The sequence below is a fragment of the Oryctolagus cuniculus genome, chromosome 2 (assembly GCF_964237555.1).
Source record: "Oryctolagus cuniculus chromosome 2, mOryCun1.1, whole genome shotgun sequence".
In the NCBI taxonomy this organism is placed as follows: Eukaryota; Metazoa; Chordata; class Mammalia; order Lagomorpha; family Leporidae; genus Oryctolagus; species Oryctolagus cuniculus.
In genome coordinates this window covers 187,432,802-187,446,035 of record NC_091433.1, presented here as the reverse complement: position 1 = coordinate 187,446,035, position 13,234 = coordinate 187,432,802, and the positions used below count along the sequence as shown (strand labels likewise).

The 13,234-nt window shown below is 42.2% G+C and overlaps 1 protein-coding gene across 4 annotated transcripts in view; it reads right to left on the bottom strand.

Moving 5' to 3' along the window:
- Positions 1-13,234, bottom strand: part of NBAS (NBAS subunit of NRZ tethering complex) — a 461,789-nt gene that overhangs the window by 135,087 nt on the left and 313,468 nt on the right. For all 4 annotated transcript variants that reach the window (XM_070069748.1, XM_070069749.1, XM_070069751.1 and 1 more), the window contains exons 41-42: positions 7,246-7,475; positions 2,576-2,686 (exon numbers count right to left, since the gene is read on the bottom strand). In XM_070069748.1, the coding sequence (XP_069925849.1) occupies positions 2,576-2,686; positions 7,246-7,475 (341 nt within the window). The remainder of the gene's footprint in view (positions 1-2,575; positions 2,687-7,245; positions 7,476-13,234) is intronic.

Genomic DNA, 13,234 nt, shown 5'->3' with positions numbered 1-13,234 from the left:
AAGCAAAGAACAGGGAGCACCAAACATCACTTGCTAAATCAATATGAAGTGTTTTGCCACTCAGAAGTAATGATGCCAGGAGGTAACGATTTCCTGCTTTTGTAATTGCTCTATATCTGCATAATCACACTGCTATCAGGTATAATAATATGCCAGCAACAGCCTTGCACAAAACTCGATTGCCTGATAATTTATAATATATTCAGAGATCAATGAAGCATCCTGTTTGTACAGATACAACATCCTTTTATGTAATATTCAGTGAAAGAAAAAAGATATAAAATGAAACATCAGGATTTCTAAAGGATAATATACATTCCGTATGATTTTTACTTGAACGTATAACTGTGCCCCAAAAATGGTGAAGTATTTATCATAAAAAATAATCACTCAAGTGGTAATTCAGTAAATAGTTAAAATGCAGATGCTAAAATGCCAAACAGATTAATAAGAATTAAAGATGCACCACTTGACTTGGTCAATAGGTTTGACCCCATGCAATACTCCCTCCCTTCTTTAAACCCTTGTTTCCCATGACTTCCCTAACACGAGATTTCTGTTTGTCCTTCCCTGCTCTCAAGCTTGGTTCTTTTTGTCTTTTGCTAGCAATTCTTCCTGTGACAGTACATGAGACCCTCAAGGTCTGTCTCAAGTCTTTCCTCTTTCCTCATTCTGTATTCTTTCCCAAAGCACATCCACAACACAGTTCATCTGTCCCCAGTGTGCATATCATTCGCAAATCCATCTTCTCTTTTGAATTTCAGATCTTTGAGATACAACGACCAACCTGACCTTTCCTCCTGGGTGTTTTCCATATGTATAAAATCTCCTTTCCTGTGCCTTCTTCCACTCACCTTGACCTGACCAGTCCTCCTATCTCACCAAATGATGCCACCAGCTCACAGGCGAACCAAGCAAACTCTGAAGATGATTCTTAACACCTCCCCTTTCACCTGTCCAAATCTAGCTTATCCTTATTATTCAATGTTAAGTACCATCTATTTCACCTTCTCAATATCTCTGAAATGCATTCTCTCCTGTACCTGTAAAACCTTACTTCACGTTACAGTCACGCATCAAGCATTCTATCACTATAATAGCTCCCTAACTGATCGACATTCGTCTGCTGGCTTCCCTAATACCTTTCCTCAGCACAGTAGCCGTGTTGCTCATATTATCTCCCTCTCCTTCTGGTGTTCTTAGGAAGAAGCCAAGCATCCTTGCTAGAGCCTCCCTGGTCTCGCTGGTCCTCACTCTGATCTCACACGACACCCCAACTCCCAGGGGTCACCCACACCGTCCTCTGGTAGAGCCTCCGACTCATCATGTTCCTAGTCCAGGCTCCTCCGCACTTACTGTGTTGCACATTTCAAAAATGGCTGCTTCCTCCTAGTACTGAAATTCACTCTGGCTTGATTTATGCCTCAGCTTACATGTGATTTCTCCAGGAAAGGCTTAACTATGCCAAATTTCCTACTGGACTCTCTTTTAGATGGTACTTGTCACAGTGTTAGTTTTACATTTTCCAGTTTCATTTGTCTCCCACTGCAGACCATAAGTTTCTTGACAACTAGAAAGCCTGCTTGTGCTCACCATTGTAACCCTTCGACTTAGCAGACAACAGATTACCAATAAAAATATTTGAATGAATATATGAATGACAAGTGAGCTATCCAATTTAAGGTTGTCATTACATAAAAACAAATACTAACACACTATTTTAAGAACACTGGTGTATTAAAGACATACTTTTTTTTTTTTTTTTTTGACAGGCAGAGTTAGACAGTTAGACAGTGAGACAGAGAGAAAGGTCTTCCTTCCGTTGGTTCATTCCACAAATAGCCGCCACGGCTGGCGCTATACCGATCCAAAGCCAGGAGCCAGGCGCTTCTTCTTGGTTTCCCATGTGCGTGCAGGGCCCAAGCACTTGGGCCATCCTCCACTGCCCTCCCGGGCCACAGCAGAGAGCTGGACTGGAAAAGGAGCAGCCAGGACAGAACTGGCACCCCAGCCGGGACTAGAACCTGGAATGCCGGCGCCGCAGGTAGAGGATTAGCCTAGTGAGCCACAGTGCCGGCCAACATACATATATTTTTAATGGATTTATTTATTTAATTAATTAGAAGGCAGAGTGACAAAGATAGAGATAGACAGAGAGATCTCCCATTCACAGCTTCACTCTCCAAATGCACACAACAGCTGGGACTGGGCCAGGCTGATGCCAGGAGCCAGGAAATCCATCTGTCCTCACACAGGTATCAGGGGCCCCAGCTCTTGAGTCAGTATCCACTGTTTCCCAGGCTCATCAGCAGAGAGCTGCAGCAGAAGCAAGTAGCCCAGACTCAAACTGGCACTCTGTTAGAGGATGTGGGCATCCCAGGTGAGTGCTTGACCAACCATGCCACAACACTTGCCCCAAGTATTGAAAATACATAAGGCGAGAACATACCAAGATACTATTCTATTATAGCTGAGAAGGAAAGCAGGAGTTGAATTTTATCAACTCCAAGATTCTTCTAAAATAGTATGAGAAGAAAGACATGGAAATAAACTTGCATATGAATTATGCGCTTACCCACTATCGGTGAACAGGAACTCCAAATGGGTCATAAAAACTTCCCAGTGGGAAACACTGTACCGTTGTGCCAGAGAAAGCGCAATGCTGTAGACATTTTCCTCCAGGGTTCTGCAGCAATGTCCATCAGCACCAGAAAGGGAGGGAAGAGAAACACAGTTGCTTACTCAGCAAAGAAATGCTCATTAGGATTGCTCTCTAGCTGCAAGGGGGGCAGTGAGTCAGTGCTCAGTGAGACATTTGACAGCAATTCAGGAAAAGAACTTCCAAGGAATTTTAATGCTTCTTGTTCACTGTGGTGCATTGCAACTCACCAAGGACTTGCTAGGCTGGTGGTTCTCAACCATGAATAATTTTATTCCCCCAGAGACATCTGACAATATCTGGAAACATTCTCACAAGTAGGAGGAAAGGGAAAATGCCATTGGTGTCTAGTGGGCAGAGGCCATTACATACATCTCAGCACACAAGACAGACTTGCCATGACAAAGAATTACCTGGCCAAAAATGTCAACAGTGCTGAGTTTAAGGAAACTCAAGTCTGGACTCTAGAACTTACAATCAAGAGAGTGCATCTCTGCCCTATGCAGTCAATGACAGGCTTAGTTTAAGGAATGGCATCACCAGATTTGAGAATCTCTGAATATATAAGCGATTTCAAGAAAACGGTCCAGAGCACTTACACTGGAAAAGACTACTGCAAGACTCCTATTTCCAGAGTAGGGAAATGGAGTATGAAATTCTTGGTCTAAAGAATTGGCAAAACCATAAATGCAGAGATGAAATCTGGTCTTGTTAAGCAGCACTGCTGAGTCTCTATTTCACCTGGCTAAGGAAGCCAGGGCATTTTCATAACTGGTTAGCCAGAGCTTGTTATGCACTTCCTGTAAAGGATCACACGGCAAATACTTCATGCCATGTCACCACATGCTCTATAGCACAGTCTTCTCTCTCACCAATCTTTAAAAATGTAAAAGCCCTTCTTTGCTTGTGGGTTATAAACATGGAGGCCAGGAGCCGGCTCAGTGGCTCACTTGGTTAATCCTCCACCAGCAGCGCCGGCATCCCATATGGGCGCTGGTTCTAGTCCCGGTTGCTACTCTTCCAGTCCAGCTCTCTGCTGTGGCCCGGGAGGGCAGTGGAGGATGGCCCAAGTCCTTGGGCCCCTGCACCCACCTGGGAGACCAGGAGGAAGCACCTGGCTCCTGGCTTTGGATCAGCACAGCGCCATCCATAGCGGCCATTTGCGGAATGAACCAATGGAAGAAAGACCTTTCTCTCTGTCTCTCTCTCTCACTGTCTATAACTCTACCTGTCAAATAAATTAAAAAAAAAATTTAAAAAAAAAAAACATGGAGGCCAAGGAATGGATTAAGATTGTCAAACCATGAATGAGGTCATGGTCAACTGAAAGCATTAAAGTACCTCCACAAAATGGAACTGCAGCTCCCAAAGAGTAGTGACATTACTCACTCATCCTTTCTATTGCTTTGCAGAGGCAAATGCTCAACAAGTATTGATATCTTCTCCACTTTTAAAGGGAGGAAGGAACAAAACTATGTTGTACCCTCTTTAAAGCTACCCTTCCTGACTCCTGAGAATGTTAGTTAAGACATGTAGACATAAGACAATAAAGGACAGATACAATGCACTTTCAAAAACAACTATTAACATAGATATACAATGAGTAAGAACATGGCCTCATGCACTCAACTGAAGGTAGAGCTGAAAACTGGGAAGAAATTGGTATTCTTTTTATTTTTATATTTTGCCAGGCAGAGTTAAACAGTGAGAGAGAGAGACAGAAAGGTCTTCCTTCCATTGGTTCACTCCCCTAATGGCCACCATGGCCAGGGCTGCGCTGATCCGAAGCCAGGAGCTGGGTACTTCCTCCTAGTCTCCCATGCAGGTGCAGGGACCCAAGCACTTGAGCCATCCTCCACTGCCCTCCCGGGCCACAGCAGAGAGCTGGACTGGAAGAGGAACAACTGGGACTAGTACCCAGCGCCCCAACTGGGACTAGAACCTGGGGTGCAGGTGCTGCAGGCAGAGGATTAGCCAAGTGAGCCACGGTGCCAGCCCAAGATTTATTTATTTGATAGGCAGAGTTACAGAGAGAGAGAGAGAGAGAGAGAGAGAGATCGATCCTCTATCTGCTGTTTACTCCCCAAATGGCCAAAATGGCCAAAGCTGGGCCTATCTGAAGCCAGGAACCAGGGGCCTCTTCCAGGTCTCCCACATGGGTGCAGAGGCCCAAGCACTTGGCTCATCCTCCATTGGTTTCCCAGGCCATCAGGGAAAGCTTGATAACAAGTGGAGCAGCCAGGACTTGAACCAGGACTCATATGGGATCCTGGCACCATAGGCAGAGGCTTAATTTACTACGCCACAGCGCCAGCCCCAAAATGGGTATTCTCGTATGCAAAAATCCCATTTTCTAATCAGAACCACCAAAGCAGCAAATGCACAGAAATTTTGAAGCATGTTAAATAAGTCATCCAACGACTGTTGTCTATTTTTCTAAGCAACAGATTGCAGAGAAAATTCTATTATATATTTATCAAAAGCATATATATTTGTCCTCCAGGACACGCTTCAAATAGCAAATAAAGGACAAAAACTCTAGCAAAATGAAACTGATGATATAAGACATCCTTTACTTTATAAACTTTTATTCTGCATAATAATCCTCTTCTAAGAAACCACAAACATGGAACCAAGGACTACAAAATTCCCAAAGGAAACACACACTGGAACTGGAATTAGGAAACCAAGACTCAATTCCTAGCTGTGTGACCTTGAGCAATTCTTTTTTTTTTTTTTTTAAGATTTTATTTATTTATTTGAGAGGTAGAGCTACAGAGAAGAGAGAAAGAGAGAAGTCTTCAATCCACTGGTTCCCTCCCCAGATGGCCACAACAGCCAGAGCTGAGCAGATCCAAAGCCAGGAGCCAGGAGCTTCTTCCGGGTCTCCCACGTGGGTGTAGGGGCCCAAGCACCTCGGCCATTTTCCACTACTTTCCCAGGCCATAGCAGAGAGCTGGATCAGGAAAGGAGCAGCGGAACTAGAACTGGTGCCCACACGGGATTTTGGCACCACAGGTGGAGGCTCAGCCCACTGTGCCAAGGTGCCAGCTCCAAGCAATTCTTTAGAGCTCTCTGGTTCTGATTCTTCTTCCAAAAAGGAAAGAGGTTGGACTAAGTGATCTCTTGGGTGATTTTCAAACTAGACCTTAAATGACTTGCAAATTATGAACCTCCAGGAGAACAGAGAAATAGGAAAAAAATGTTCTGTCTCTTATTAATTGAGACTAACTTTAGGCTGTTCCTACTACCTTTTTTCTGATCTCCCTATGCCTGCCCTTATTTTAAAGTAAAACTTGGACTGTCAGATTAGAAAAGAAGTTCAGGCTAACAAAATTATCAAAGGGTACCAGGGTTATTTTGCTACTTCCTCAAGGTTAAATGGTACTGATGAAAATACAGCATATGCTACTATCAGAATCAAGACTGTCTTTGTTATTTTAAAACACTTTATCAGTAGAAAGGAATACCTATGAAAGATAGGCACAATTTAACCTTTAAAGGCTAGCAGTCTAGACTGAACGCGTGCCAGTGCTTCCTGAGAACGCAGCAGACTGTACAGGAAGGCTTGTGGCTCTGTGAGGATGCATTGGTTTTAATATGCGACAGTTCCAGACAAAAATCAGTTGTGATTTTTGCCACTTTTGGAAACCTGGGTCACTCATTTAATATCCCTAAGCATCAATTCTTTTCAAGTATAAAAGGGGGATAAAAATATTTTGTCTTATAGAGTTACCTTTGAGAATTAAATGATTGTTTTAATGTTTATAGATCACCTTATCAACACTTTGCTCAAGGTAAACTCAAAAAATTGTAGAGTTAAAAACAAAACTTTCTACTTAATAACCCACTAGGGATGAGTATACTTTCCTGCCATCTTACACATTTGTATTTCTCAACTGGTTTGATCTATGAAAACAAACCACAGACTCTGGTATTAAACCAAAGCAAACTCTTTATCTAGAAAACAACTCCACCAACTGGGCCTTGAACCATACTGCCATCTCACACAAAGATGTGCCCTTTTCTTGAAAGACGAAGGGACAAAAAGGAAAAAGGGTAGTTGCAACTAGCTTGTGACAGGAGACACCACCAGAGCTGCTTTCTAGTTGTCCAAGAGTGATCAAGGGTCCTTGAATCTGTAACATGGAGTTGGCCTCCGGCACTAAGTCGGTTGTACCTAATATTCAGCATACTGAAGAAACTAAATTATTACTTACTTCAAAAAATGACATTTCCAGCCAGGAATAAAAGGCAATCTTATTTCTAAATTTTTATCATAAGTTTTATACTTTTCACCCCGACCATGCCCTATTATCCTTAACATGACCATAATCTTGATATTGACTGTCAGAATAATGGGAAAAATCTCAGTTTTGATTTAAATCTGCTGGTTCAAAGCACTGCCTCTGTCCTTCCAGGAAGACACACACACGCTCTGCACGTGACTGGGAGAAGTGGAGGACAGCCTGTGAAGGCAGTTATGGATATAAATCTGCAAAAGACTGTGATTAATAGTCCTGATAATTCACGCTGTTAATATATATTTTAGATCCATCCCCTTACAGGACAGAGGTGTCCCTTACTCTGCCAGACCAAGGATAGTTTCTCTTTTATACTGGTCATCTGCAGTGAACCGCTGCACATCAACACCCTTCCGCAGGCCCTGAAGCAGCTGAGCCTGAGTGAAATCCAGGAGACGCTCATTGTAGTAGTGTAACTGCTTGGTCAGCAAAACAAGGTCCTCGGGCCAGGAGTCTTGTCCATGTTGAGTCACGTGACTGGTGACAACCTTGATTAGTTCCTTAGGGTCAGCCTGCAAAAGGCAAGAAAAAAACATATCTCATGAAAATTACACAAACATGAGCAGGTTAAAGACCACCACAATGGGCACCTGCATTGTCCTGCACACTGCAAAACCAGCTGCAGAACTGCTGCTTCCCCCACCCCGCAGACCACAAAGAGAGGAGGCAGAATAGTCTACAAACAGGTTTCTGGACTTCTCTGTTCTTCTTCTACCTCATGTTTTTAAGATTTATTTATTTATTTATTTATTTGAAAGTCAGAGTTACAGAAAAAGAAAGAGAGAGAGAGGTCTTCCATCCACTGGTTTACTCCCCGGATGGCAGCAAAGGTTAGTGCTGGGCTAGGCTGACCCCAGGAATCAGAGCTTCTTCAGGCCTCCCATGTGTATGGCAGGGGCCCACTCAGGCCACCTTCTGCTGCTTTTCCTAGGCCATTAGCAGGGAGCTGGATCAGAAGTGGAATAGCTGGGACACAAACCAGCACCCATATGGGATGCCAGCATTGTAGGCAGCAGCTTCAGCTGTTACACCACATCAGTCCCCGTCCACCTATTTTTAAAAATTTTCACCTACTAAAGGACATTTGGGCGGAGCCAAGATGGCGGAATAGTGAGGGTGCACACCGATACTTTGGGAAAAGATAGTTTAATAAAAGTGGAGCTACGGTAGCCTCAGGAAAAGGATCAGGAAAAAATTGCAGAGGAAACTCTTCCGGATCTAGTGGATCTGATACGGAGGACCTTCGGGGAGAGCAAGGTCACTGTGGGAGCTGAGCCACAGAGTCTGTGCACCAGCGCTGGAAGAGGAGATGAGAAAAAGACCTCGGTACCCCGAGACATTGGCGGGGAAAGGCAGAAAGATCCTACAGAGAACAAGGCCTGAAACCCCACTGGGGAAAGTTTACCAGGCTGACTGGAGGAGAGAAAAAATCGAATAAATAAGGGGAACCAGCATGGACATTAGCCTCTCTCTCCACTCGCCTAACAAAGCCAAGCAAGACAAAGGGCAGGCGCCATTTTACGTATGTAAAGCGGCACACACCATTTTGTGTATGTAAAGCAGCGGCACTCTTTAGCCAAGCGGAAAAACCTGACTCTGGTGGGGAGAAATAACAGGAGGTTAACACTTAGTGAAAGTGTGGAGCTAACGAACTGAGACTGTGAAAATCTGAGTGGGGGAGGGATGAACTCACGGAGTACACAAACTCAGTAACCTGGGCAACCTGGTAAGAGACTATAGAGAAATTTGAGACCACACACTGAGGGCTACATAAACTCTTTGTGTGGTCCCAGTGATAAGCAGAAGAATACCCACAGGGGCCAGATTACATACATCAACTACTCTCAATTCCACTCAGCTGTGTGGAATTACTTCCCAACTGAGTCAAAAAAAAAAAAAAAAAAGAGAGAGAGAGAGAGAGAGAGAGAACAAGCTAGACAAAAATCTGGGTGAGTCACCTTTGGCACACCCTTACCCCTGAAGAACCAAACAGAGCTCTCTGGCCACACCCATCACAGCCTTTAAGGATCCATCAAAAGCAGACAGTCCACTTAATGCAGAGTCATAGTATAACGAGAAAAAACACCACACTGAAGAAACCAAAGAATATCTCCAATATGCCAAACAACAAGCGCAAAAACCAAGGTAACAAGAACAAGGAAGACACTATGACAACCACAAATGAAATAGACACCAAAATTCATATTATGAAGATGAGGAGATAGAAGAAATGCAAGAAGCGGATCTCAAAAAATTGATAAGAACATTAAGAAGTTCTCTAGCCGGCGCCATGGCTCACTAGGCTAATCCTCTGCCTTGCAGCGCCGGCAGCCCGGGTTCTAGTCCCGGTCGGGGCACTGCATTCTGTCCCGGTTGCCCCTCTTCCAGGCCAGCTCTCTGGTGTGGCCCAGGAGTGCAGTAGAGGATGGCCCAAGTGTTTGGGCCCTGCACCCCATGGGAGACCAGCAGAAGTACCTGGCTCCTGCCATCAGATCAGCGTGGCACGCCAGCCTTGGCGGCCACTGGAAGGTGAACCAATGGCAAAGGAAGACCTTTCTCTCTGTCTCTCTCTCACACTGTCCACTCTGCCTGTCAAAAAATTAAAAAAAAAAAAAGGAACATTAAGAAGTTCTCAAAAACAAATTCTTGAACTACAGAAATCCTTAATGGACAAGATAGAAAATCTTTCTCGCAAAAATGAAATATTAAGGAGGAATCAAAATGAAATGAAACAACTAGTAGAACATGAAACTGTGATAGTGAAGAGAAATCATAATGAAGTGAAGAATTCAATAGATCAAATGACAAACACATTAGAGAGCCTTAAAAACAGAATGAGTGAAGCAGAAGAGAGAATATCGGATTTAGAAGATAGAGCACAGGAAAGTATACAGTCAGACCAAAGAAAAGAAGAGGAAATTAGAAATTTAAAAAATATTGTCGGGAATCTTCGAGATACTAATAAAAAAACCCAACATTCGGGTTCTAGGAGTTCCTGAAGGCATGGAGAGGGAGAAAGGATTAGAAGGCCTTTATAGTGAGATAATAGCAAAAAATTATCCAGGTTTGGAGAAGGACAGAGAAATCCTAGTACAGGAAGCTCATAGAACCCCCTAATAAACATGACCAAAGGAGATCCTCACAACAACACGTTGTAATTAAACTCACCACAGTGAAACATAAAGAAAAGATCCTAAAACGTGCAAGAGAGAAACGTCGGATTACTCTCAGAGGATCTCCAATCAGACTCACAGCTGACTTCTCATCAGAAACCCTACAAGCTAGGAGGGAATGGAGAGACATAGCCCAGGTACTAAGAAAGAAAAACAGCCAGCCCAGAATATTATATCCTACAAAGCTATCATTTGTGAATGAAGGTGAAATAAAGACCTTTCATAGCAAACAGAAATTGAAAGAATTTGTCTCCGCTCATCCAGCCCTGCAAAAGATGCTTAAAGATGTGTTACACACAGAAACAAAGAAACACGGTCATCAATATGAAAGAAGGTAAAGGAAGGAAACCTCACAGCAAAAGATCACAGGAAGTTCAAAACATATATTAGAAAATATCTTTAGCAAATGGCAGGGCAAAGTTACTACTTATCAATAGTCACATTGAACGTTAATGGCCTGAACTGTCCAGTTAAAAGACACAGATTGGCTGACCGGGTCAAGGAACAAAACCCATCTATTTGCTGCTTTCAAGAAACACATCTTTCCAACAAAGATGCATACAGACTGAAAGTGAAAGGCTGGAAAAAGATACACCATGCCAACAGAAATGAAAAAAGAGCGGCGTAGCCATCTTAATATTGGACAACATAAACTTTAACACAAAAACTGTTAAGAGAGACAAAGAGGGGCACTATATAATGATTAAGGGTTCATTTCCACAGGAAGATATAACAATTATCAATGTATATGCACCTAACTACAGGGCACCGGTTTATCTAAAAGATTTGTTAAGGGACTTAAAGGGAGACTTAGACCCCAATACAATAGTACTGGGGGACTTCAATACTCCACTCTCAGAAATAGACACCTCAACAGCACAGAAGATCAACAAGGATACAGCAGATTTAAACGACACTATAGCCCAAATGGATCTAACAGATATCTACAGAACTTTTCAACCTACACAGAAAGCATTTACATTCTTCTCAGCAGTACATGGGACCTTCTCTAGGATTGACCACATACTAGGCCATAAAGCAAGTCTCAGCAAATTCAAAAGAATTAGAATCATACCATGCAGCTTCTCAGACCACAGTGGAATGAAGCTGGAAATTAGCAACTCAGGAATCCCTAGAGCATATGCAAACACATGGAGATTGAACAACATGCTCCTGAATGGGTCATAGAAGAAATTTAAAGAGAAATCAAATACTTTCTGGAAGTAAATGAGGATAACAGCACAACATATCAAAACTTATGGGATACAGCAAAAGCAGTTCTCAGAGGAAAGTTGATAGCAACAGGTTCCTACATCAAGAAACTGGAAAGGCACCAAATAAATGAGCTTTCAACGCATCTCAAGGATCTGGAAAATCTGCAGCAAACCAGACCCAAATCTAGTAGGAGAAGAGAAATAATTAAAATCAGAGAAGAAATCAATAGGATTGAATCCCCCCCAAAAAAAAAAAATTACAAAAAATCAGCCAAACGAGGAGCTGGTTTTTTTTTTAAAAACAAGCAAAATTGACACCCCATTGGCCCCACTATCTAAAAAAAGAAAAGACCAAAATTAATAAAATCAGAGATGAAAAAGGAAACATTACAACAGACACCACAGAAATAAAAAGAATCATCAGAAATTACTACAAGGACTTGTATGCCAGCAAACAGGAAAACCTACCAGAAATGGATAGATTCCTGGATACATGCAACCTACCTAAATTGAACCAGGAAGACATTGAAAACCTAAAAAGACCCATAACTGAGACAGAAATTGAAACAGTAATAAAGGCCCTCCCAACAAAGAAAAGCCCAGGACCAGATGGATTCACTGCTGAATTCTACCAGACATTTAAAGAAGAACTAACTCCAATCCTTCTCAAACTATTCAGAACAATCGAAAAAGAGGGAATCCTCCCAAATTCTTTCTATGAAGCCAGCACCACCTTAATTCCTAAGCCGGAAAAAGATGCAGCACTGAAAGAGAATTACAGACCAGTATCCCTGATGAACATAGATGTAAAAATCCTCAATAAAATTCTCACCAATAGAATGCAACAACACATCAGAAAGATCATCCACCCAGACCAAGTGGGATTTATCCCTGGTATGCAGGGATGGTTCAATGTGCGCAAGACAATCAATGTGATACACCACATTAACAGACTGCAGAAGAAAAACCGTAAGATTATTTCAATAGACGCCGAGACAGCATTTGATAAAATACAACACCCTTTCATGATGAAAACTCTAAGCAAACTGGGTATAGAAGGAACATTCCTCAAAACAGTCAAAGCAATTTATGAAAAACCCATAAACAACATCCTATTGAATGGGGAAAAGTTGGAAGCATTTCCACTGAGATCTGGTACCAGACAGGAATGCCCACTCTCACCACTGCTATTCAATATAGTTCTTGAAGTTCTAGCCAGAGCTATTAGGCAAGAAAAATAAATGAAAGGGATACAAATTGGGAAGGAAGAACTCAAACTATCCCTCTTTGCAGATGATGTGATTCTTTATCTAGCTGATCCAAAGAACTCTACTACTAAGAGACTATTGGAACTCATAGAAGATTTTGGCAAAGCAGCAGGATATAAAATAAATGCACAAAAATCAACAGCCTTTGTATACAAAGATAATGTCACAGCTTAGAAAGAAATTCTAAGATCAATACCATTCACAATAGCTACAAAAACAATCAAATACCTTGGAATAAACTTAACCAAGGACGTTAAAAATCTCTATGATGAGAACTACAAAACCTTAAAGAAAGATATCAAAAAATGGAAAAATCTTCCATGATCATGGATTGGAAGAATCAATATCATCAAAATGTCCATTCTCCCAAAAGCAATTTATACACTCAATGCAATACCAATCAAGATACTGAAAACCTTCTTCTCAGATCTGGAAAAAATGATGCTGAAATTCACATGGAGACACAGGAAACCTCGAATAGCTAAAGCAATCTTGTACAACAAAAACAAAGCTGGAGGCATCACAATACCAGATTTCAGGACATACTACAGGGCAGTTGTTATCAAAACAGCATGGTACTGGTACAGAAACAGATGGGTAGACCAATGGAACAGAA